This window comes from Octopus bimaculoides, chromosome 23 (genome assembly GCF_046866305.1).
Source record: "Octopus bimaculoides isolate indiv1 chromosome 23, ASM4686630v1, whole genome shotgun sequence".
Lineage (NCBI taxonomy): Eukaryota > Metazoa > Mollusca > Cephalopoda > Octopoda > Octopodidae > Octopus > Octopus bimaculoides.
In genome coordinates, this window is record NC_142950.1 from 25,312,352 (window position 1) to 25,340,203 (window position 27,852).

Consider the following 27,852-nt stretch of genomic DNA (forward strand, 5'->3'; position numbering starts at 1 on the left):
AACTGAAACATGGCTGGAGCCTAGCGAAGCTCTCAAACTTACCAGCTCTGGTCAAACCATCTAACTCATGCCAGCATGGAAAACGGATGTTAAATGATGATGATGACCTCTCCTTTAAATTCGAGTTATTGTGCTTTTGTGAGAAATCCATATCATTTACATTAAAATCTCACACCTTATTTTTAACCTTTCAGCAGAATTCCTCATTCTTAATAAGTAATTTCCACTTAGAACTGGAATACAACACAAACAAATGCACTACTTGAACAGAATATCTTTAATAATTTTACTGCAGACAGTATATCTATACACGTAAGCACCCTCCATTTATCTTTGTTGATCATCCTTTTGTATCTTATTTAGCAACACACCTCAAGAGTTGCCAGCCTGCTGTCATACATCTATTCTGAATATAGCTTAAATATAGCAACATATCTTGCATATGAAGAGACACAGTGATGCAATGCCTGGCATACAAGAAGGTGCAATGTTCTTGTATGTCAGGCAGTGAGATACTGGAAACTAAATTTTAGGCAACAAACGTCCTAAAATTGTTTAAAATGCATACTAACAAGTTCATATCTTGTATTCCACAAAAAAAAAAAAAAAAAAAAGAAATTACACACAGGAGTGGCTGTGTTGTAAGTAGCTTGCTTACCAACCACATGGTTCCGGGTTCAGTCCCACTGCGTGGCACCTTTGGCAAGTGTCTTCTACTATAGCCTCGGGCCGACCAAAGCCTTGTGAGTGGATTTGGTAGACGGAAACTGAAAGAAGCCCGTCGTATATATGTATGTGTGTTTGTGTGTCTGTGTTTGTCGCCCCACCATCGCTTGACAACCGATGCTGGTGTGTTTACGTCCCTGTAACTTAGCAGTTCGGCAAAACAGACTGATAGAATAAGTAGTAGACTTACAAAGAATAAGTACTGGGGTCGATTTGCTCGACTAAAGGCGGTGCTCCAGCATGGCCACAGTCAAATGACTGAAACAAGTAAAAGAGTAAAAGAGTAAAGAGAGCCAGAACAGATCCTACAAGGCATCTGATCCAATGCTCTAACAAACCTGTTAATACACTGCTCTGTACTGCTACTTTACTTGTCCTTTTGTTTTTGTTTTTTGGTATGGATGGTGGTAGTGGTGGTGGTGGTGGTGGGGTGATTAACAACGTTGGTTTCAGTGGTATCTGAACTCAAACCGTTGAAAAAGTACCACAAACCATTCTATCTGATGCTCTAACGACTTTACCAATTGTTGTCCTATACGCAGTACACAAACCCAATATTTCAGTTTGAACCTTGGAATCATCCTCAAATTGCTACTGCCCCATTTCATGGAATTACTTTAGCTTTGAGAAAACTTGCCTATCACAGACAAGACCCTAAAAGTAGAGTGATCCTGAGGATTTTTAAAGTGATGAATTGGTTTTTCAAGAATTTAGAGGAACATGGATAAAAGGCAGTGGGGAAGTTAATAAAAGAACAGAATTTAAGGGAATTTAATTAAAAACAGAAAACACAAAATATTCAAAAAATTCTAAACAAATAAATATTTTAGAATGTAAAATCTTTTTAAATACTTTATACAGATGTACAGTTGTTGATTTTTATATACACAATACAGTCTATATACAAATTGTTGCTTGGTTTCATCAATGATCAGATTGTTATCAAACATCTCATTAATGTCCTATTTGATTAAATAAAACCTGTCTTTGAATTTGGTATAACTTTTTGGCTTCATTATAAATTCTGTAGTCGGCATGTAAAGCTTTTTGAACAGTGACACTTTGTTTTAGAAGGAACACTTCTTGCTTGTCTAAAGTTTCTTCATTTTGATCTACTGTGTATGCCCTGTTATTATTGCTAGGTTCTTCTTGGAAGGCCAGAGAGGAATCATAACATTTAGAAAATGGTAACCGGTAAACATATTCAAACATTTTGACGGAGGCGGAGTAGTCATCGACGTGACCCACAACTGAAAACCACTGGTCAAGATGCTTTCCAACATAGTTGAGAGCTTCTGTAACATCAGCATTCGATAAGGAATCAAAATAAAGCTTTTGCTTGTACCAACAGGGGAGCTTGTTAATATTTTGGACTGCTATGAGAGAACTATTCACTTCTATGTCGCAAAAGTCAGGTTTGAACAATAACTGACGGAAGAACAAACTTCCTTGGTGGACTGCCCAATCATGGACGGAAACTTTGTTGGCATTCACTACACTGCAGAGTTCATCTCTGATGGCATCCTTACAGTAATGGTAGGTCGAGATGGCTCGCTCTATTGGATCTTGGAGCATTAAAAAATACGAGCATGAACTGGTGAGATTCTCGCACATGCCAAAGGCATAATTTCCATGGTGGATCTTAATCCGGTCATGGAGCATGCGCTCGTTGCCCTCAGCCTCTTCCCATGCCCTCCGGTTGCGAATGGACATGAATGGAGACATGGGCAACGAGTGGTCAGTGGCTATGTCATGAAGACAATCTGAGAATGAATTGCTACTGTCATGAGTATTTGTCATAAAGACGATATTGCTGTGTTGGTAACTGGCTGGAGACTTTCTGGTTTGCTGGTGAAAGAAATAGTTTGGCAAAGTGTTGTTCTTTGGTAACCATGGAAATACTCTTTGAACTGTAGATTCCATTAGTTCCTCTTGCAGGACTTTATATACATTGGAGTTGTCTTTCAGCCGGCCCAGAGACACCATTATGTTTTGTAATTCAACCGATTCTTTCCTGAAAATAAAAAAAGTAAAAAGTTTTAGAAAATGTTCTTCAAATTTGTTTTATTAACCTTTTATCATTCATATTATTCTGTCAAAAGTAAAGCTTCTTTATTCACATAGTTTTGAATGAGGTATACATTGTCTTGTAGCTTTGAGATTTTGATGAGGTAACCACTAATTTTTAGAATGGTATTGTAGAGTTGGTGTGAGAGACCAGATCTGACCGATCTGAACATAAAACTTGTAAAATATTCTGGCTGGATATGGCCGGTTTAAAATAATTTCTTTCTTCCAAACAAGTCATTATATTTAATACAGCTTCAACAATTAAGACATTTGTATAGTAAAGACACAAGATGGGCTTTACTCTTACTTCTACAGTAAAGGTGCTACATAAAACTTGCTAAAGCTGTCCTGTTGTACTTCTGAATTAAGGGGCACAATTCTTCTTACTTCGACATACTCCTTTCATAGCTGAAAGATTAGTGGTAGAATTAAACCAGTACTGATCAAGTAAACCTATGAACGAAGGCCTTCTAGCCATGACCATCACAGTACTTTTTCCAGTATTGTATATCCCTGTCTACAATATCCAACATGTCATTCTTTTAATCTTTCTAAAGATGTTAGGGTAATTCGAGGTGGGATTTGCTGTTGTTTCTAGTACGATGAGCAATAACATCGCGACTCTCTCTTTAGCATGTTTTCAAATACCACTTAAGGTAGACCCATGGAAAGATTTGATTACACTGCTGCATTGTGGAAAGCAAAAAAAAAAAAAAAAAATTAATTGCATAATGCAAGAGTGGCTGTGTGGTAAGTAGCTTGCTTACCAACCACATGGTTCTGGGTTCAGTCCCACTGCGTGGCATCTTGAGCAAGTGTCTTCTACTATAGCCTTATGAGTGGAATTTGGTAGACGGAAACTGAAAGAAGCCCGTCGTATATATGTATGTGTGTGTGTGTGTGTATGTGTTTGTCCCTGCTAGCATTGCTTGACAACCGATGCTAGTGTGTTTATTATGTCCCGCGTCACTTAGCAGTTCCCTAGCACTTTTTCTTTTCTTGCCTGGTAGCAATTTATCAAAGATTGATTTTACTTTCCTTGCAAATATCAGTTCTGCTGGTGAGCTATCTGCTGGTGTGTTCAGATTTGGTGTCACACAGTATACTCTTAAAAATTGTTGTAGAGCTACTTCATCCATGACTTCCTTATTTGATTTTCTAACGGTTCTTTTGAAGGTATCGACAAAGCATTCTGCCTGTCCATTAGATCTGGGAATGATATGGTGCAGTAGTTACATGTTCTACCACGAACATTTCACAAAACTTTTAAAATTCGGTAGACACAAATTGTATTCCATTGTCAGACACTATCTTGTCTGGGATGCCAAATCTTGCAAACAATTCATGTAAAAAGTTTATCACAGTCGAAGAGGTTGGTTTTTTTTACACTTACAAATTTCTGGCCTTCACAAGATATCACTATACATCATAGTCATCCACTGAACATGAACAACAACAAACTAGAACCCTCAATATCACTATAAATTCTGGGCCTCACCATCAGTGGCAATCACTACTGGCAACAGCCATAAGCTAGCCACCTTCTTCAGATCAAAAATGTCTTTGGCCCTCTCCACACTAGCTACCAAATACTCTACAAAGCTGAACTGAAACCCCACAATAAACTACAGATCGCATACTTTAGCTTGGGCTACAGATGTAGTAGGAGCACTACATTGGTTATGACGGTGAGGGTCCCAGCTGATACGATCAGCGGAACAGCTTGCTCATGAAATTAACGTGCAAGTGACTGAGCATTCCGCAAATATGTGTACCCTTAATGTAGTGCTCAGGAAGATTCAGTGTGACACAAGGTGCAACAAGACTGGCCCCTTTGAAATACAGGTACTACTCATTTTTGCCAGCTGAGTGAACTGGAGCAACATGAAATAAAGTGTCTCACTCAAGGACACAACACATTGCCGGGGATTGAACTCACGACCTTACGATTGTGAGCCAAATGCTCTAACCACTAAGCCACGTGCCAAGATTACAGATACACACATACAGACTTCTTAGGTGACATCACACATTTTGCATCTAGTGCATGGGAGTAAAAAACGTGCACAAATAATTTTAAAGGTGAAATTGAATTTTTTTAAATGAAGGTGATTATTCTTTTAGATATGCAAAATAAAATTCGCGCATTGGTAAGAAGCTTGCTTCCCAACCACATGGTTCTAGGTTCAGTTCCATTATGTGGCACCTTGGACAAATGTCTTCTTGCCTTGTGACTGGGTTTGGTTGACGGAAACTGAAAGAAGTCTGTTATATGTGTGTGTGTGTGTGTGTGTGTGTGTGTGTGTGTGTGTGTGTGTGTGTGTGTATGTGTGTGTGTGTGTATATATATATATATATATATATATATTGTCATCATTTAACATCCTCTTTCCATGCTAGCATGGGTTGGACAATTTGAATGAGGACTGGTGAAACCAGATGGCTACACCAGGCTCCAATCTGATTTGGCAGAGTTTCTACAGCTGGATGCCCTTCCTAACGCCAACCACTCAGAGAGTGTAGTGGGTGCTTTTACGTGCCACCGGCACGAGGGCCAGTCAGGCGGTACTGGCAACGGCCACGCTCGAAATGGTGTATTTGACGTGCCACCTGCACAGGAGCCAGTCCAGCGGCACTGGCAACGACCTCGCTCGAATATGTATGTATATGTGTGTGCGTGTGTCTATAGATATATGTATATTCATTTTACACGAGCATGCTTGTGTGTGTGTGTGGTATGAACATGTCTCTACATGTATATGTCTCTACATGTACATGTCTCCTTCAACATACACACACACACAAGAGAGAGAACTTGCATAGATGTAGGAGGCAAAGGGTTGTGGTGGGAGTAGGGATATATATATATATATATATATATATATATATATATATATATAACCACTCGGAGTGGTTGGCGTTAGGAAGGGCATCCAGCTGTAGAAACTCTGCCAAATCAGATTGGAGCCTGGTGTCGCCTCCTGGTTCACCAGTCCTCAGTCAAATCGTCCAACCCATGCTAGCATGGAAAGCAGACGTTAAACGACGATGATGATGATATGTATATCTATGTATATGTGTGTTCCCCCATCACTGCTTGACAACTGGTGTTGATGTGTTTATGTCTCCATAACCTAGCAGTTCAGTAAAAGAGATTGATAGAATAAATACTAGGGTTAAAAAATTAAATGCTGGGGTTGATTTGTTCGACTAAAACCCTCCAAGGCAGTGCTCCAGCATGGCTGCAGTCAAATGACTGAAACAAGTAAAAGAGCAAGCATAAGCAAATTTCTACACACACACACACACACACAAAACAAAAGAATTAGAGGGAACGTTGGACCATATCCAAATAAAGACTGCTTGCCTAATTAGCATTAAGTTGTTTACCAACATACTTGACTCCTTCCTCCAGTGTGTTATCTCCTTTCTCAACTACCAACTGCTACAGCTGGTCTCGTGCCACATACAACCAGGCACCTTTCACTCACTCATCTTTCCTCTCACCACCTACACAGGCATCCTCTCCCCTGCGCTGCAACTAGTTATTCCTCCCTGCAGCTGTCGCCTTGCAACAAATGTTCAAGAATGTTAACTGTGTGCCATCCCAACAGCCTTGCAGAGCAGAGTCTGCAAAAGCCATGCGTAACAGTTTAAAAAAGAACAACACAAAAACAGACCTCGCCCCCTCCCGGGCAACCACTTTTCAGAGCATAATAGTCGTAAAAGCAGGTGTTGATTGCGATTATGCGCAATTGCAGTTTTGCAGGTGTGAAGACTATTAACATAATTGTACATGTGTTAAGTGTGTATGTACATTACATATGATCACATTTTTGCATGCGCGAGAGTAATGCAGCTAGGCATGGGAGTGGCTGTGTGGTAAGTAGCTTGCTTACCAACCACATGGTTCTGGGTTCAGTCCCACTGCGTGGCCCGTTTGGCAAGTGTCTTCTACTATAGCCTCGGGCCAATCAAAGCCTTGTGAGTGGATTTGGTAGACGGAAACTGAAAGAAGCCCCATCATATATATATATATATATATATATGTATATATATATGTGTGTGTGTGTCTGTATTTGTCCCCCCAATATCGCTTGACAACCGATGCTGGTGTTTACGTCCCCGTAACTTAGCGGTTCGGTAAAAGAGACCGATAGAATAAATACTAGGCTTCCAAAAAATAAGTCCTGGGGTCGATTTGATTCGACTAAAGGCAGTGCTCCAGCATGGTCGCAGTCAAATGACTGAAACAAGTAAAAGAGCTATACACATAAAAGAGTACAATGTCTTAAAACGATGCTGGTATTCAAAGTGGTTAGAAATAGCAGTCAAACTTTCCTCGAATGTCACCCAACCTATCTCTAAAAAATAAGTTTGTTTTCATGTGCTCATAGCATCTTACTTTGGTATTACCTTTCAACATATTTCACTTGTGTAAGATTTGTTTTACAAAACATCCAAAGTAGAAAATGTGGTTGTACTGAAGGATGGCAATTTCATTTACAGCTGAGGCTGGGAGATGGTACGAGATGCAGATGGAATTCCTTCTCCATCTACAAGCTGACAGGTAACAGAGACACTGTGTAGGATGTGTGTATGGATGTGAGTGGAAAGTAGATACAGCAGAGTGGTTTTGGGTGGGAGGTAAATATGATAGAGATTTGGTGTTGGGTGTAGATGTAGCAAGACTGTAACACACACACACACACACACACACAGAGGAATCTTTTAGCTTTTACTAGTTTCAGTCATTACATTGCAGCCATGCTGGGGCACCACATCGAAGAATTAACCTCAGTACTTATTTCTATTTGTCTCTTTTGCCGAACTGCTGATACAGGGATGCAAACACACCAACACTGGTTGTCAAACAGTGATGAGGGACAAAGACACAGATATATGTACACACATACACACATAAAATGATGGGCTTCTTTCAGTTTCCGTCAACCAAATCCACACACAAGGCTTTTGTCGGCCCGAGGCGTAGGCGTGGCTGTGTGGTCAGAAGATTGCTTCGCAACCACACAGTCCGGGTTCAGTCCCTGTGCATGGCACCTTAGGTAAGTGTCTTTTACTGTAACCTCGGGCCAACCAAAGCCTTGTGAGCGGTTCTGGTAGACGGAAACTGAGAGAAGCCTGCCGTGTGTGTGTGAGTTTGTCCCTCACCACAACTTGTTTGTGTTTACGTATCCGTAACTTAGCAGTTGGGCAAAGAGACCAATAGAATAAGTATCAGGCTAAAAAAAAAAAAAAGAAAAGGAATGGGGTCGATTCATTCGATTAAAAATTCTTCAAGGCGGCGCCCCAACATGGCCGCAGTCTAATGATTGAAACAAGTAAATGATAAAAATAAGAGGGTAGATTACAAGGATTTAGGAGAGACAATACTATTGTGTTTAAGGGGCATTTGTGTGTGTGTGTGTGTGAGAGGGGGGGAGAGAGAGAGAGAGAGAGGGAGAAAGAGAGAGAGTGTGTGTGTGTGTGTGTGTGTGTGTGTACAGGTGCGATAGAGAAAAAGAGAAAGAATGTGTAAACGTGTAGTTTTAAAATCTCTTATAGTTGCATGCTTACGTAAACCTATATAACCCACATTAATATTTTTTCAACAGTTAAGTGTGTATTTACGAGAGTGAGGTGAAAGAGGGGGAGGGGGGTTCGCGAATGCCAGATGTGAATGTGGTTGTTTACCGAGGACCTGTCAAACAAGGCTTAGTATGGCAGGCAGTGAGAGAGAGAGAGAAAGCAAGACAGACGTAAACCGCAGTAGTTTAGTAGTCGTGGTAGTGGTAGTGACACGATGACATAAAGGAGGTTGATGGAGGCGGTGAGTACACAAAAAAATTTAAAAAAAAATTGCAACCCCCCTCCCCCCGTCAAAAAAAAAAAAAACGTTGGGAGAAGGGTTGGCAAGTAGCATGTCTACAATAAAAGTTTTTGGCACTGACACTCTCACACAGAGCACTCTCTCACTTCCACCCTCGGGAAGTTTATCAGCAATACTTAAAAAAAAACAAGACGAAAAGACAAAAAAAAAACTGAAAAAGAGAGTGAAGCGGGGGTAGGGAAGTCGGAGTGGAAGCTGATAGCTTCACTACATCGCCGCCACCACCACCACAGCTCTACGTAGCTCCCTAAACCACCCCGGTAGCTATTCAGTGTTGACATCTATTATAGAGCTAGTGTCAAACATTTCAGACACTGCATGTCATTTTTAGCTCTCTCTCTCCTCTGCCAAATAGAACTGATTATAGAGGAATGTATCCCTGTCTCGGCTGACACCACCACCACCACCACTATATTACTGACAGCAACACTACTACAACAACAATAACACCATCAACATCGCTACCGTACTATATAGTTACCGACAGCAACATCACTAGTAAGATGGGGTTGAGGAGACGAAAAAAAAAAAAAAAAAAAAAAAAATCGACGAGGGGAGCAAAAAGGAGAGAAGAAAAACCCTAGTTTGACCCTGCTTCTCTTCTCGCACCACTGGACAGAAAACTCGCCACTTAAAAAACATTTTGAAGAGATTTGCAAGCAGCAAGCAACAAGGCAGTGTGTATGTGTGTGTGTGTATGTGTGTGTGTGTGTGTGTGTGTATACACGGCACCACACTGTCCACACTGGACAGAACGAGCCAACGAGGACATTTTGTGGGTCGTTCAAACTACTAAACATAGCAGTCAAATCTCTCACAAATTAAAACTTGATGTCATGTAAAAAGAAAAAAAAAAGAAGAAATATTTATAGTTGCAGCTGGAACATCTCTGATCATAGGAGAGCTCAATCAGGATCCCCCACCTGGAGTTAAACAATAACTCAGTAATTTGAAAGACTCTCAGGCTGATCAGTAGAACTGCTGGAAATAACAGCCAAATTCTGAAACATACTCTTACCACATTTGAAAAATGGAAAGATCTATCCAGCACAGCCACGAGTCATGAGCCTGCTCCCATAACAGGGCCCTCCTATTATAGCCCTCAACCAGGTCAACAGGTCTGTCTAGCCCCACAAGACCGGTGCATTTAACAAATAGTGTTTTGTATAATATTTCGTTTTTGGATTTGGTTTGCAAGATTTTTTATGTGATTTCGTGTGTTGAAGCATATTCTGTTGTGTCTGGGGAGAGTCATTTTTTTTATTGTGCCTTAAAAATTAACACACTCACCGTTAAAATTTCCACTTATTATTTTTATTTTCCTAAAATTTTCGTTGTGTCAAGACTATCGAAAAGGTTGCAAGACGCAACGAAAATTTTAGGAAAATAAAAATAAGTGGAAGTTGTAACGGTGAGTGTGTTAATTTTTAAGGCACAATAAAAAAAATGACTCACCCCAGACACAACAGTTTTGCATAATATTGCATGTAAAGACAGTCTGTCTGCATGTAAAATGTAGAAGCTCTGAGAAAATGTGAAATTAATCATTTTTAAGAGTTAGTTTTGAAGTGGATACAGCTAGAAATAATAAGTAGTATTTTAGGTTAAAAACCCCTTGAATGGTGAAAAGGTCAATGGCTATCCAAAGGATGTCAACCTGCATTTTCTGTACCCATGATGGATGTATTAACCATTGCACAAAACTTTTGGCTTCTCTTCCATCCATTCAGAAGCGCTGCATCCACTTAGAGCAGTAGTTCATAACTAGGATCCATATGATCCTTGGAGGTACACATAAGATTTTGGTGGCAAAATTTGTGCAATAAATTGGTTATACTTCTACAATACACAAAATATCGTAAACTAACCATATCTGGCCCAAATAGTCTATCTCTTTTATGCTCAAACTCGCCATATCCAGCATCTCATACCTACCCTACAATGTCATTCTAAAAATAAACAATTACATCTTCAAAATCTCTAAGGTACAAGATAATACATAATTAATAAAAAAAAAAAAATTGAATAAGCATTATATTTGAAAAAGTAGTCTGAATGCTAAAGGGTAAATTCTTTTTATACAGTTTCTAATACTATCATCATCATCATCATCGTTTAACGTCCGCTTTCCATCCTAGCATGGGTTGGACGATTTGACTGAGGACTGGTGGACCAGATGGCTACACCAGGCTCCAATCTGATTTGGCAGAGTTTCTACAGCTGGATGCCCTTCCTAATGCCAACCACTCCGAGAGTGTAGTGGGTGCTTTTATGTGCCACCGGCACGAGGGCCAGTCAGACGGTACTGGTGATGGCCACGCTCGAAATGGTGTATTTTACGTGCCATCTGCACAGGAGCCAGTCCATCGGCTTAAAACATCAAATGGCTAGGAGGGTCCATCTGAATAAAACAGGAATCAAAGGGGTCCACAGGTAAAAAAAAAATTACTGAGAAACACTGATATAAAAGGATCTAGAACCGACAGGAATAAATACTGCACAGCTGTAGTGGTGGTGAAGATTTCCACCAAATCAGTCAAAGTGGAGAAAAATTACAGAATATCAATCAATTATGGATTTGTCTATAAATTCATTGCCACGAGTATCTTCCTCCAAACCTAGAGGTTTGGACAAACAAAGAGAGTAGTAACCATGGCCTTTGCAATCCTAGAAAGACTGAGCTGAGATCAGTGAGATTGACGCTGTTAGTTAATGACTTCCAGAGGGTCATGACTGGACTGTCATTGATCAAGTGTTTGCTCATGTTTCCTTTGCTGTAATCATCATCATTTAGTGTCTGTTTTCTATGCTGGCATAGGTTGGACAGTTTGACAGGAGCTGACCCATTAGAGAGCTGCCCAGGCTTCAATTCTGTTTTGGCATGAGTTCTACAGTAGGATGCCCTTCTTAAAGCCAAACACTTTACAAAGTGCATTGGGGAATTTTGCATGTGGCACCTGCATGGGTGCATTTGTGTGGAACCAGCAAGAATGCTTTTTGTGTGGTGCCGGAAAGGGAGCTTATTGGAGAGACCATGAAGAAGATTTCTTGTTAGTTTGTCGATGCTGTTGGTTGTCAGAGTTTTGCAGGTTATTACATGTTATTCATGCAATTAGTCGATGAAGTCTCCCTGTAGAGGGTGCTGAAGATTTAAAAAGTAAGTAAGGGAGTTAATTTGATATCAGTCAATAGAAAATGTTTGGAAGCACATAGGAAAGAATCTTTGGTGAAAACATCAATTACATTCTCCAATGATGCCTTCACCTCTTAGAACAGTAAAATATGGTAAGCATAAGTGAGAGTGTCACATAAAAAAAAGCACCCAACACACTCTGCAAAGTGGTTGGCATCCAGCCATAGAAATCAAGCCAAATCAGACCGGAACCTGGTGCAGCTCTCTTGCTTACCAACTCTGATCAAACCATCTGAACCATGCTAGCATGGAAAATGGATGATGATGATGATGATGATCCAACTTAGAGAATTTGTGACTGCCAGTATCCTCCAAGGAGACATCCCAGCTACTTTTTCTCTTTGTGACAATTGAGGACTACATCCTCAGGCAAAGTTCTGACCCCCATATAAGCCAAAGCTCTCACCATTATAAGCAGAAGAGATCAAGATGCTAGCAGATCCAGTATCTCAATGTCCTTGTCTATCTTGATAATATTTCCCTTCATATTTCATCAACTGTGTGATGCACAAAACTAGTTAATATCCCTTGAGAATGCTGCAGTCAAAGTTGGTCTGTCTCTCAATGCAAAGAATATGGAATACACGACCAACAGTAAAGATGAAAGCCAGCTGCAAAATTGTTCTAACAGCACACAATTCAAGGAGATAAGTAACTTTAAGTACCTCAGGTCTCAATGCAAGAGACAGAAAGAAAGACTTTCTGACATGCAAGAGACAAGCCTAGGGTGCCTGTAACAAGCTTCAAAACATCTGGCAATCAAGTAACTCAAAGTCAACAAAGCTGGCCCTCCTAATGACAGTAGAGAGCCACCTTCTCTAGAAAGTCAACACCCAGACCATGAAGAAGGAGTTTCAAGATTGCCTTGATGGTACATACACAAAGCCTCTCATGAAGGTTCAAAACATTTCATGGCATCAACCCAAGACCAAAGAGGAGATTTTTGGACACATTTCACCCATCTCTAACCAAGACTTTCCTGTTTACTTCTACGCTGAACAAAAGACCGTATCAGATGTTATATTCTGGAGACTTCTATTATCCTCGGTGTGACATGCTTAAATTCATCTTGTTGCAGCTGATGTAGTTTGAAGGAGGTTTGACTCTAAATTGGCTCAAATTTGTTTAACTACTGATCAGATCTATGATCAGAGGTTTTCTAGCTACAATAACCTTCTCCTTAGAATTTATATAGGTTTATTTAACCCTTTAGCAGTCAGATGACCCTATCAAATAGAATGCTTATATATCTACATTATTTTGAATTACATGTGTTCTTTTGTAGCTTTGAGATTTCAATGATGAGATCTCTTTAGTTTAGGAATGGCATTCTAGGATAGGTATAAGAAGCCAGATCTGGCTAATTTGGATATAAAACAGGAAGAATATTTGGGTTGGATATAGCCAGTAGAAATGCTAAAGAGTTAAGGAGCTCCATTATTTTTTTTCTAAGCTGGTAGAAGCACCCCCATTTACTCATGAAGAGATGTAATTGTAGAATGGTGTCTGGGTCTTTTAGTACCTCAGTGTGGCTTATAGCCATATGGACTCTACCATCTACCAATTGAACTAGCTTTTTGTGGAACATGAAAACAAAATCTAGTGCACTTAGAAACTACCATTATTCAACCTACATAGTAGCTGGAACAATCAGAAATAGCAACCAAGTTTCCTTCAAAGACTTGAAATAGTTTAAGAAAAGGAAGACATTGAATAATGTTATACTAATGATCGTTTGTTAATTTGAACAGCAACTAAGTTTCAGAACAGCTATACTCTATAAAGCAAACTAGACAATTATATATAGGGAATCTGCACCACTCTTTCAAGCTGATAAAAGTTCTCAGGTTGGCTGAGGTGGATCCATTTCCAAACAGGTTAAAAACTAATGTTAGATGCTTGGTTTATTAGACTGAGTAATTCTTATACTGGCACGGACAATAAATGCATTGTATTAAAATCCTTGTGTTAAAGTATTTAAACTAATCTCTTAAAATGGGGGGGAAATGAATATAGCCACTACTTAATTATGCAAACAGATTCATTCAGGCATTCCTTCGATATGACTCGAAACATAGGAATTCAACAGTTAAATAACATCAAAAGAAAATTAAATCTTTTTTTGTCTTTGGTTAGTAAGTGTAAAATTCCTATTTACTTCTGTCTAGAAATTAAAGGAAATGACTACTATTCCCTTCAAACTTTGCTTTTGTCACCTGGACATCAATATTTTAAAACTGACCTATTTTCCATTACATTTCAGACAGATTCAGTGCTGAGTTGCTGAAGCAGAAATCTTGTTATAGCAAATATTCTGCTCAATACCACAGATTTGCTTGTTAGTTACTTGACCATAACCACTAGAGCAGGTCCCTTAGTGGCCGACAATATGTGCATCTCTGATCATGAACAGGAGTAGTGGGGGAGCATCATAGCCATGTGCTGAGAGGATTGTTTGGGGGTTTGAATAAATGTAACAAAAGCAAAGTTTGAAGCCGTTTTTCACACTTTCTAAGGGTAAGCAAATAAGGGCTATCTTTCGTTTTAATTATAATTCTTGTCAACTGAAGCACATAACAGTTGCTACCCAAGGACAAAAATCATGTCACTCTGCAATATATTCGGGACAAGTGACAGCTCTAAGACTTGCTTTGACCATTTGATTGTTTAGCATTAAGGCATTCAAGCTATGACTATCTCTTTAAGCAATAAGTCAACTAATTGCATAGACTGCATTGTAAAGAGCGACTTGCAAAGAGTTGGCGATAGGAAATGCATCATACCATAAAACATAACCTCTAAAAGTCCTAAACTTACGACGATGGTTAAAAATGGTGAAGAATTATGTAGAGCTGAAGTCAGTCGATGTGTGTGCGTCGAGATCGTTCGGTCAATTAGAAATAGCCTAGCACCGTCAAAAAAAAAAAATGAGACATTGGGTAAGGTAGCCGACAGTTGAAGCTTATCTAATGTTCCATTGAAACAACAGGTTAGTTACGGGTGGACTGTCTATACATAAAGATTGATCTGAGGCAAAACAGCATGTGTGTGCGTGTGCATTTCAGCATTTTGCCCATATCTATCTTGGAATGTATTTGTCTTTTTACATCGTTTCGTCCCGGGTCAGATAAGATCAAGCAAAATGGTTATCTCCCTTCACGACGAGGTCAATTTGGTTTTTCGAGGTCGATCCGAGAGAGCTAGGGTCAACTGGGAGGGAAACCTCGATGGTAGTATGACCGAGCAGGGCCATAGTCCAGCAATTAAAACCAGAAAAATTAATATATATATATTTTAACGGTATGAAATCTCTGTGCCACCTTTTAAGTTTGCTCGTGTTCTGTAACGGTAAATGACTATATATAGGTTTCAAATTTTGGCATAAGGCAGGAGATTTTGGGAAGGGATAAGACGACTACATCGACTCCAGTGTACAACAGGTACTTATTTTATCGACCCCGAAAGGATGAAAGGCAAAAAATGCGGAATTTGAACTCAGAAATTTAAGACGGACGAAATGCCACTAAGCATATTCTGTAAGCTCGTCGCCTTAGTAAAGGACTATATATTAAAAACTTACGAATGTCAGCAGGTTTTCCTATACAGGAAAGATTGCATATTAAACTGAATGCAAAGTATGTTAGTGTTGAGTTGTTAATTGGAGGAGAAAAACATAAAAAATTCAAAGTCCTTGAATCAGCTATGCCATATATATATATATATACATATATATAAATAATAAATGAGTATATGCATATATACATACTTACATCTACCTGTATATATAGATGCATATCTGGGTACAGGACAATGCAAAACAAAACGTGGACAAAATGATAAACAGAGTACAGAAAACACACAGGCCACATAGAGAACGTTTCCTTCATCAGCTGCCACCATTCTTTATATATATATATATATATTAGAAAACATACTGAGGTTCTGGTAGTCACAAAGAAGCCGAAAACAAGTAAATGTACACAAGTTGGAAACTTACCTGTCGAGTTGCCACCGGTGGTAGACACCGGCCAGTAGATAGGCGAAACAAGTGCTTAATGACAGGAAAAACATCACCATTCCTCCAAATAAAATCCACATGGAGGATTTCTTCCACATGGCAAACTTCATTGTAAAAGCCTGCTGCAAATGATACTGGACAACGTAGTTTCTTTCTCACAAGTCAATGTTACACACTTCTTCTTGTATATTTGTATATATTCCGACTTAAACCATAACAGATTTTGATCAGTAGAGATAATACCAACACTATCTAGAAAAACTCGTTAGTGTGTGTATTAGACTGTCAATATAAGATAGCGCCTTGGAACTGTAAAAGTTATTCAAAAGAATAACTTTCATGCAAACAGTACGATGACGATTTTTAAAAACTTGGTTGGGACACTGAATATGGTGTGTAATATAGGAGGTTGAGTAGAAACAAGCTGAAGCTTACAGGCTCGAGCGAGCATTTATATAACGAACACTTCCTTCAGCAATGCAGTAGCTGGTATGTTTGTTACAATATCTAATTATAGTTGACTATTCATTTACAACTTGGTATGTGGAAAGGTTGTTCGTTGAAGACGAAGGAGAATAAATAAATAAGAAATGTAAATAAGTAATATGGTCCGATTAATTAGATTTTACAAATGATTCTCATTAGTTTCGTTACATGATTTGTTTCATTATAAATCCATATTGAAGGCTGGTTAATTGATAGTGGCAAAACCCCCAACAAAATGAGGTTTTTAAGTGACGGAATGATGGACGGATTATAGGTAGCACTTGCAGCTTCGATGTTCGTCAGTAAATAGAGAGGACTCAGAAGAGAGGGCGATCCATGTCAGGCCATTTGGAATCAAGAAACATTCAGTGGTGGTACACAAGACATCCAGACGCGTTTCTTTAAATTATCAGCAGCAGTAAAGCAATGAAAGCTTGGAAGGAACCACGAAACACCCATGGAAAAAGTCATGTCTAATTTCGGATAGTCCAGTAGATATAGAAAAATTTAAAAGAAAACAAAAACGAAACACGAGTAAATAATTTCGGAAGCAAACGAACTGTCGGATGTTCTTGGTGTCAAATTTCCTCCTGTCTTGAGAAACATTAAATTATCGTTAGAATTATTTCTATTTCAGAAAATGAGCAGCAAAATTCGATTACAAATTTCTTCAAGTATTCTGCATTGGACGTTTCGTAGAAGGGTGAATATGAAATAAGTTAAAATAAAAATAGAATATTTACATAATTAACAGGAGGAAGATTAACGACTTTCTTCTGCTGGTTTGCTATCTTCTCAATAATTTCAATTGTTTTTTTTTCTTTCACCTGCACGACAGGTTGGTATTGTGTTGTTGATGTTAATTTAAAAAATATAGGGAAGAAATATGTCCTCCTTTCAAGGTAACAGCAATCGAAATAAAACTGATGCTGGACGGTAGAAAGCTGTAGTAAGACGGATGGACGATCAGAAAAGAAAATAGTAGTTAATGATATTAAACAAGAACTTACTTCATATAATTGATATTTGCCAAAAATAAAAGCCCAATAATAAAACCGAGGTAAATATTATAGTTTTGGCGAAATGTGTTCAATGAGACGGATTATAAAGTGAAAAGGCAATGTCAACAACTGGTGAGATTCAGTTAGAAATTAAAGCATAAAAAAGACGTAAATAAATCTAGAAATAAATTATTTCCTACTTGTCCGGGGTCTCTATTGGTGAAAAAAAAAAACTAATAAAGAATCAACATGAAATAGTATTTTCTGAGCAGTGGTTTGCGATGTAATTTAGATAAAACGGAGGGATTAAGTTTACACCTTCCATGGCTTGAGTTAATTTACTTGACTTCTCTTTCTCCCCACCTTCCTTTCTTACTCTCTCTCTCCTCCCTTTATTATTGTTCCTGTCTCTCTCCCCACCTTCGTTTATTACTGTTTCTTTCTCTCACTCCCCAATTTCGTTTATTACTGCTTCTTTCTCTCTCCCCTCCCTTTATTACGGTTTCTTTCTCTCTTTCCTCTCCCTTCATTACTGTTTCTTTCTCTCTCTTCCCTCCCTTTATTACTGTTTCTTTCTCTCTCTCTCTCCTCTTTTATAACTATAGACCTCGCTCTCTTCGTTTTATTTCTTACTCTATTTCTCTCGCGTTTCTTTATTACTATTCCTCACTCCTATCTCTTTATTAGTGTTTCTTTTCCTATCTCTCTTCCACCCCTTTATTACACAATCCTTTTTCCTCTCTCTAGCTTTTCTCCATTTATTACTAAGTTTCTTTCGTTCTCTTTGTCGCGTATTTTCGTGCAGAGTTAGTGCCCTCTTCGCAGTAGCCGTTGTTCCGTATCCAATTAAAAAAATTACTAACAGACAACACTATTAATATTGGCGACAAAATGAATTATATATATATATATATATATATATATATATATATATATATATATATATATATATATACATACAATATGATACATGCTTTATTAGTGAAAGAATATGTGTTGTTAGAGCGAGTGAAAGACCGAGATTATTTGGGAATGCGTGGGAAGATAGAGAGAAAGAGTGCCAGAGGAAGGGAGACGAGAAAGAATTGTTGCTGATGAACCCAGCTTTCAAGGGATGCTAGTATTACCAGACATATATACACCTATTCATAAGCACACCAGCCCACCCCGATACGAGTCAATAATTCCGCTTATAGTCACACTTCATGACTATTAATCATACATTATCTTCTTTTTATTTGTTATTCCGTTTGCAATCACAGTTTTTACAAGTCAGTGATTATCGTTAAGCAATTTAACGCTACATTCCGTCTATGCAGCAGTTATTATTTTGCTTAATTTACAATTAGTTATCCAGTTTTACTTGTTTTTAATGAAGGGATTATTCACCACTCTTCTTTTATCGTATACGTAATCGTTCTGAAAGCTAGAAATAGCAACCAAATCTTCTGCAGATCATACTCTACTGTGTTAGGAAAAAAAAAAAATGCTCATAGTTTTATTTACTTTAAGGATGATTCATAGAAATATTTGTTTCAAATTTTGGCACAAGGCCAGCAATTTCGGGGGAAGGGCACGTCGATAACATCAATTGGTACTTATTTTCTCGACCCCGAAGGGATGAAAGGTAAAATCGACCTCGGCGGAATTTGAACTCAGAACAAGAAGATAAACGGAATTAACCGGAGCAAGTAAAATCAAGAGCTCTGAGAAGTAAAATATGATAGTCGTTTCTACCATAGCCATAAGGTCTGAAATTTCGTGGGAGGCGTCTAGTCCATTTCATCGATCCCAGGGCTCAATTGGTGTTTATTTTATTTATATATCTTATTTTATCGACTCCCGAAAGGATGAAAGGCAAAATCGACCTCGGTGGAATTTGAACTTAGAACATAAGACAGACGAAATGCCACTAAGCATTTTGCCCTGCATGTAACGATTGATAATGAATGGAGTTGCTCAGTTGGAGATGACCTGGGGCCAACATAGTTTTTTTTTTATTATTATCAATGAAAACTAACAATACCCTAGTTATTATAGGCGTGAGAGTGGCTTTGGTCGGCCCGAGGCTATAGTAGAAGACACTTGCCCAAGGTGTCATGCAGTAGGACTGAACCCGGAACCATGTGGTTGGTAAGCAAGCTACTTACCACACAGCCACTCCTGCGCCTAATATTTAAAAAAATTTAAAACTCTGGATTTATTTATTAAATATGCCAACTTGTCCGCCCACTTTTCAATCCTTTCAGATCCCTCTCTAGGGAAATTGCTCCTTTCTCTGATAAACAATGGACTAAACAATAACAAAAACTACTACTACTACTACAACTCCTCTCACTTTCTTCTTTTCTTTTGGTTGCAGAAAGGTCCCTGCCCAAGAGATCAGACATCCGCTTTCTTCACGGTAGGCACTCAACCTGCTCGAAATAGCTGCCAAAAAACACCTTACTATAATGAAGGCGAACCTATGACACGCGGTGACATCAGCAGTGACATCCGGTGAGGTTTTAAGGTGACGTGATTAGCTTGACCATATGCGTTTAATACGCACCCAGGATAGGAAAGAATGTCCATTTTCACACGCGCGCGCGCACGCACACGCACACGCACGTACGAAGATACACATGCACTCATGCGCTGAAAAGTCCCTGAATTTAAGGGAATCGCGAAGGGCTTGGCTGGAGGCCCAACCCTTTCCGAGGTCTTTTACAGGGCTTAGAAAAATCGAAGAGCTGCTGCAATAAGTGTGTGAACCTGAGAGGGAATATATTGAATAAAATCATAATTGACTGATCCTCCCGTATTTTGTTGTATTTCGGGACGGCCATTCTTTTTTTGCCAAATAAACACACGCACTATATATTTGTTCTTCACTCATTTATTACTGTTCTTATTTTAACTCATGTCCATTGTCCGGAACTCTTTCGTCACACATCTGTGACCTCTTCAGCGACACGTTTCGTTTTCGTGTCTGCTCTTATTTCTTTACTGCCCACAAGGGGCTACACACAGAGGGGACAAACAAGGACAGACAAACGAATTAAATTGATTATATCGACTCCAGTGCGTAACTGGTACTTACTTAATCGACCCCGAAAAGATGAAAGGCAAAGTCGACCTGGGCGGAATTTGAACTCAGAACGTAGCGGCAGACGAAATGCCGCTAAGCATTTCGCCCGGCGTGCTAACGTTTCTGCCAGCTCACCGCCTGCTCATCGTGCTAGCTCATCGTGTGTGCTCTTGATCGACGAAAGATTCCCAGTCACTGGGCATGAGTTGTAATAAGAACTGTAATAAACGAGTGAAGAACAAATATATAGTGCGTGTGTTTATTTGGCAAAAAAAAAAAAGAAAAAAATGACCACCCCGAAATACATCAATATCTGTTTCAACACACGATTTCTTTTTTTTATTAAACCTAATTCGAGAACTTTTTGATACTTAGTAAGAAAAAAAACCTACGAACAAAGGCATTCTTCCCATGACCATCGCGTTTATTTTCAGATGTAAAGTATCTAATGTATCCTTCCCGTTTTAAAATATGATGTAATTTAATGGTATTTGACTGCCATTTCTTAAACGTTGAGCGAACTCGAGGAAGATCCTTTATTGTTTGCTTAAACTGAGGAGGACCCTTTGTTGTTTGTTATTCAACCATTTTTTGTCTAAGGACCCCTTTCATTCCTATTTTACTCGGATGGACCCTCATAGCCATTCAATGTCTAAAAAATCCAAATATATTTATTTAATTAAATACTATTAAGAATTGTATAAAAAATTGTTAAAATATTTTGTTTATTGTCGTAGTATAACAAAATTATTGTTGATAAATTTTAATAAAATCTTATATAGTTCTCCATGGGTCATTATGGATCCTTGTTGAGTGAGAAACGCTAGTTTAGACGAAAGGGTAAGACGAAAGCCTCTACGGCTTCTTTCCTTTTTTCTATGATGGTATTTTGTACTTTGAAAAATATTTGGTTACTATTTCTAGCAGGTCGAACGACTGCCCAGATGCACAAAAGTTGGCTCGTCTAATATTACTTTTGAAAAGATTTTCTTTTTATAAAAAAAAATTCCAACATTTCAAATTAGACCAAGGGAAGTAATCCTTATTTTATGTTTACGATGTAAGGTAGGTAACTCAGATTAATTTTTAAAATTTTTAACGCTGCATACCTCAGCTGCATATTATCGGTAATAAAGAGTGTTGTTTTTGGTCCAGTCGTCATAGAGCTGATGTAGAGTCAAAAGGTGTTTCAGAAGTGACCGTCTGTTATTTTTTCAGACCAAGCCGTTCTGTAGAGCTCTTTTTTATTGCTTAATTTCCATCAAGTAAACCGTCCGTATCAGTCACAAAAAACGCTTCCCCCACTAAACTACAACAAACAACAAAACAAAAACGAAAACAAAAATTCTTTTAATTTACAATGAATAGCATGACCTACTTTGGTGAACTCTGTTGATAGAGAATGATGGCAAAAATACAAAATATTGTTTTCTAACATAGGCAGAAAGAGTTGGGGTATAGCAGTTTACATTTGACCTCAGAATATGACTTGGACGTTTTTGAATCTACACCTGAAGGATGAACGGCAAAAGTAACCCGAGAGGAATAGGAAGAGTAGAAGAGTAAAACTATTAAACAGTAGTGTTAAATCTCTGAACGAGGTATTAACAGTAACTGCACGATAAAGTGAAGTATATTTGCCACTTAAATGTGGCTGACCCCTAAGGGTGGATGTTATTGTTGCTTTTAGCCCCAGGAGAACATCTCCTCCAGCTGGCGATATCGCAGATCAAGATGGGAAAGATAACTTCCCTTTGCAAATATAGACAGGACACAGATGTGTGTCGATAGCCAGCTGGAGGAGATGTTCTCCTGGGGCTAAAAGCAACAGTAACATCCACCCTTAGGGGTCAGCTACATTTAAGTGGCAAATATATTAAACAGTAGATTAAGACCAAATTCATAGAATATGGATTAATATTCAGACCAAAGCAAGCTCTAACCTGTGTTACGCCGTCAGAGCGATAAACGACTCTCCGTGACTTCATTAAAAAAACAAAAACAAAAAAAAAACTATTCAGCATAAAATTTTCGTGGCAGAATAAACAATTAGGCGCAGGAGTGGTTGTGTAGTAGGAAGCTTGCTTTCCAACCACATTGTTCCGGGTTCAGTCCCACTGTGTGGCACCTTGGGCAAGTGTCTTCTATTGTAGCCTCGGGCAGACCAAAACCTTCTGAGTGGATTTGGTAGACGGAAACTGAAAGAAGCCCGTCGTGTCCTTCTCACCATCACCGCTTAACAGCCAGTGTTGGTGTGTTTACGTCCCCTCCCCGTAACTTAGCTGAGACTGCGATGGACTGGCGTCCCGTCCAGCTGGGGAACACATACGCCATTGAAACCAGGAAACCGAGCCCATGAGCCTGGCTGGGCTTTAAAAAAGGGCGCATAGCTTAGCTGAGTTCTAGGCTTGAAAAAAAGTCCTGGGGTCGATTTGTTCGACTAAAACCCTTCATGCTCCAACATGGTCGTCATCAAATGATTGAAACAAGTTAAAGAAAAAAAGAATGAACAGTTTCTAATTACTTTACTGTGAGAGTTGAATATTTATATATTTATTTCTAGGCGACCAAAGCCGTGTGAGTGAATTTTGGTAGACGGAAACTGAAAGAAGCCTGTCGTATATATGTATATATATATATATATATATATATATATATATATATATATATGTATATATATATATATATATATATATATATATATATATATATATATATATATATATATATATATATATATATGCACACATACATACATATGCATATATATATATATATATGTTTATCAATTATAAGATTTATATTCTACAAAAGTAACGCATTAGAGTAATGTAAAATTGTTTTTATAACTGAACATTAGAAACATTAAATATATATATATATATATATATATATATATATACATATACATTTATTCATTATTATTGTGTCAAATCTCTCTCTTAAATTTAAATTTAAAACTTTGGATATATAAACATGGAGAACGATCCCTAAGGAGTCTAATTTAGACTTTTTTTGCGGTGAAATCTCTTGCTATATTGGTAACGATTACATGGTTTTCTATGAAAAATTATATATATATATATATATATATATATATATATATATATATATATATATATAAATATATATATATATATATATATATATAATTGTACGTATCATGTGTATGAATAAACACTAATTTTTTTTCATTTAGTGTTTTTACCTTTCTCATTGACTGTAATAGCGATTTAAAATTTCTTTTCGGTGTCGTCTTTCGTTTTGTTGTTTATAATTTCTAAATTGATAAAACTAAGGGTTTTTTCCTGTAAAGACTAGTGGAAAGAAAAAAACAATCCAATACATTTTTATCAATTTGATTATTCAATATCAGATCGTATGCTGCTATAACAAAAAAACCTATTATGAATATTTCATGTTTTAGTAATTTTTTCTTCTAAATTAAAAGAACCAACAAACAAACAAGTAGCTACACTATTTTTATTGCAGAGTAGGAACGACGTCGGACCAAACAGCATGCAGTATTTAGTTATGTCCCTTGAGGTTCTGAGCTAAAAACTCTCCATTTGCTGTCATCCCTCCAGGGTCGATCGTTTTAAAACCAACTCAAGTACTGGGAGCGGTAGAAACTACTAAACTCTTATGGAGTTGGTGTCCGTATGACTATCATTGTAATAATGGACACCGGTTTTAAGACAGAATCGTTATCGCACTGGACAAAATGCTTAACGGCATTCCATCTGTTTGGCAGGGTATCAGCCATATATCTCGGGGAAGGTAATCCGGCGGGATTAAGGTCTCATTTAATACTGAGGCCGTTATAATCCAGGATCCAGTGGCTGCCCGCTGCAGAGAAAATTTCGTTCCCTCCCCTATTTATCTGAGTTCAAACTCCGCCGAGGTCCACTTTGCTCTTCATTCTTTCGGGGTCGATAAAATAAGTACCAGTTGAACATTGAAGTTGATGTAATCGACTTCCTCCGTTCCCTGAAATTGCTGGCTTTGTGCCAGAATTACGAAATCAATGATCAATACTTTTTTAAGGCAACGAGCTGGTAGAATCGTGAGCACGTGGGCAAAATGCTTAGCGGCATTTCGTCCGTCTTCATGTTCAAAAGCTGCAGAAGTCCTCTTTGCTTTTTGGGGTCGATAAAATAAGTACCAGTTGAGCATTGGGGGTCGATGTAATCGACTTACTCCCTCACCCAAAATTGCTGGCCTTGTGTCAAAGGTTGAAAAATTTGGCACAAGGTCAGCAATTTCGGGGGAAAGGCTAAGTCAATTACATCGATCCAGGTACTCAACTATCACTTATTTTACCGATTCCCCAAAAAATGAAAGGCAAAGTCGACCTTGGTGGTATTTGAACTCAGAACGTAAGGACGGACGAAATGCCGCTAAGCATTTTGCTCAGCGTACTAACAATTCTGCCAGCTTACCGCCTTAAAAGATTCTAAAATATAAATCTCTCATTTATAACGAGAATTAGTTGCTGTATGTAGCGTGTATGTGATTTTGCTATAAGTCAACATAAATTCGTCATTATTCTTATTTAAAACATTCAACCAAACAAACGATCAAATAACCAAACTTTTGCTGTTGCAGAATAAGTAGAACGCCGGACGAAATTAATCTTCGTTTAAAGTTAGGGCTGACTCCGCCAAGCAGTTGGCATGTATTTAATTTGCTATTTCCTATATTTGCAGACATTTGTCATTTTCATAATTTGCCATGTTTAAATCGAATCAGGAGAGTTTAATTTTAAAATTTGGCAACTAACTTTTCTTTCTACTGATATATAACATTATACCAATCTGGCATATAGACGCGGTTAGCGAATGGCATTTTAGTCACTTCCGGAAATAGCAATTTTGTCTGTTACACGTTCTGGGTTCAGCTGGCTTTTGTTGACAACATCCAGTGTGGGTCCTATGTTCAGGGCTGCATACTTAAAATTCGGTAGTAAGAAGGTGAATGTGGTTAACAGTTGAGGGTGGTCATCAGCAGACAACAGTTTTAACAATGTAAGTTCATAGACTTGTATGAACAAGTACAGGAATGGTGCAAGCTCAGTTATTATTATGTTTGACCAAGGACATCACATGGGAGACGAAGACAGGGCACAGTGTGTCCGGCTGTGACCGAGCAGTCCATTGCGTGCCCGGAAGGCTCTGCTACAGGCTGAGCACTGGTGGTTTGCTGGGACTGGAGACAAGGAGTTAGGCCTGGACTTTCGCAGTTCCCGTTCTCTTTGTGCTCTCTGTTCTGTTCGGAGGAGGTGGTACCTCTGTTGGTGCAACTTCACCAGGCAGGGCGATCCTATACACTCTCTCCTCGACTTACGACCGAGTACCGTTCCGACTGACAGGTCGTAAGTCGATATGGTCGTAAGTCGATCTGATCGTAAGTCGATCTGATCGTAAGTCGATCTGATCGTAAGTCGATCTGATCGTAAGTCGACCTGGTCGTAAGTCGATCTGATCGTAAGTCGATCTGGTCGTAAGTCGATCTGATCGTAAGTCGATCTGGTCGTAAGTCGATCTGGTCGTATATTGGATTTATATTTTTCAACACTATTTTCATTCAAACGCAACTGATGTTTGAAAGCGACTGAGTGAGAGACAGTGGCAGGTAGTGGATGCCTGGGTCTCAGGGAGGCCTGCGTTGTCAGATGCTGCCATAGGTATCGTATGGGGATCCGCCCAACGTCCGAAAATCGATTATTTATTTATTTATCTAGTTATTTATTTATTTATTTTTTTATGGTCGTAAGTGCGGACGGTCGTAAGTCACATCGGTCGTAAGTCGAGGAGAAGGAGTACTTGCATTTCTCATGCTCAGTTATCATGTTCGAAAACATTGATAAGCTCGAGACGATATGAAACCCAGCTAGCACAAAATTTATTGACTCTGATTTTATACTAGACCTCAGCGGAATTTGAACTCAGAACGTGAAGACAGACAAAATGCCGCTAAGCATGTTTTCTGTGGTGTGCTATCAATTCTGCCAACCCTGCCGCATTAAAAGGCATTTCGCCCAACGTGGGACTTGATATAAAGCCCTCTATGGTTCAGTGAATGTCTCTTGTATTTGTCTAGCAGAGAATATCATGTCGATTGTTACTCAACCTAATCTAAAGCTTGAGAAGTGAGTCTGGGTAAATCTCAGCATCGCCAACAGGACAAAGGTGAACGTTTACAAGGCTTGCGTACAAACTGCCCTGTTGTACTCTTCTAAAATACGGCATGTCACACTGCTCGAGCGCTTTCGTCAAGATTGTTTAAGAAACATACTCAATATCAAGTGGCAAAGTGAAACACCTGACACAAGTTTTTTGCAAAAGCAGGACGCACAAGCATCCAGTCACTCGTCATATCTACTCAGATATGGAAGATAACAGGATTCCAAAGCTGTTGTTCTATGGTGAGTTGGAAAGCGTCCTTATAATAAACCACAGAATAAGTACAAAGACTGCATAAAAGGCAGATTTAAGGAACTGAAAATCAATGTAAAGAACTGAGAGAAAGAACTAGCTTTTAGAAGAGCTGAATGGAAGAAGCGTCTAAAGGAAGGAGGTTGTGAAACTTTTGAAGAGAATCGCTTTGAGTACGAAAGCTTAAAGCGCTGGCTACGGAAGGGATGAACCTCGATGAGCACATAAAGTGCTGGAGCTGTGAAACGTGTAACCGTGTAGGTTTTTCCAATCTTGGGTATGTCAACCATATGAAGTTCCATGAAAGATCAATGGTATGCAACACCCTTTCTCCTAGACTAGGTGATTCGACGTATGTAGTGTGTATGAAAGGGCTTGCGAGTCGATTTCAGGTCTGAAGAGACATATGGTGTAATCCAATCAATTCAGTAAAAGTTCCGACTTTTGTCTGTCACCTATGTTTTAAACCATGCAGATCTGCAGCGGGAGTGAATAGTCATCTGAGTGGTCATAGACGGAAGGTCAGAAATGCCATTTACAACGAAGAAGCTCAAAGAAACGGTCATCATCTGAGAAGATAGAACAATCACCATGTGTACATACATACATACATACATACATACACACATACATACATGCATACTTAATGCATATACACTGTTGATTTACTGCAGTATTTCTTTTTTGTGAAAGCATCTCATATGGACGTGCTATGTTAAAAACACACTAAATAAAATTAGTCCCAGCAGCGGCCAGTGAGAACACCAGATACATTTCGGCCTTCTTGGGCCTTTTCATTGGTGCGCACACGCAGCCAGCCATGTACTCGGATGAGAGTTCGCCGCTTCCAGTACAGGAAAAAGTAAAGAAAGCATTCACTGATGTTGCGAATTGCCGCGCGGCTGAATACAAATCCGGTATACGCAGTTGAGGCGCACTGGCAACTATCTATATGCTAGCC

At 38.7% G+C, this 27,852-nt stretch overlaps 1 protein-coding gene across 1 annotated transcript; it reads right to left on the reverse strand.

Annotated features, from left to right (window-relative positions):
* Window positions 1-1,550: 1,550 nt before the first annotated feature.
* On the reverse strand, window positions 1,551-17,734 carry LOC106876511 (uncharacterized). The gene is made up of 2 exons (XM_014925088.3): window positions 15,877-17,734; window positions 1,551-2,740 (listed from the first exon to the last, which is right to left on the reverse strand). The coding sequence occupies exons 1-2, from the start codon at window positions 16,005-16,007 to the stop codon at window positions 1,681-1,683; spliced, it is 1,191 nt and encodes a 396-aa protein (XP_014780574.1). The 5' UTR covers window positions 16,008-17,734; the 3' UTR covers window positions 1,551-1,680.
* Between the last annotated feature and the right edge of the window lie 10,118 nt (window positions 17,735-27,852).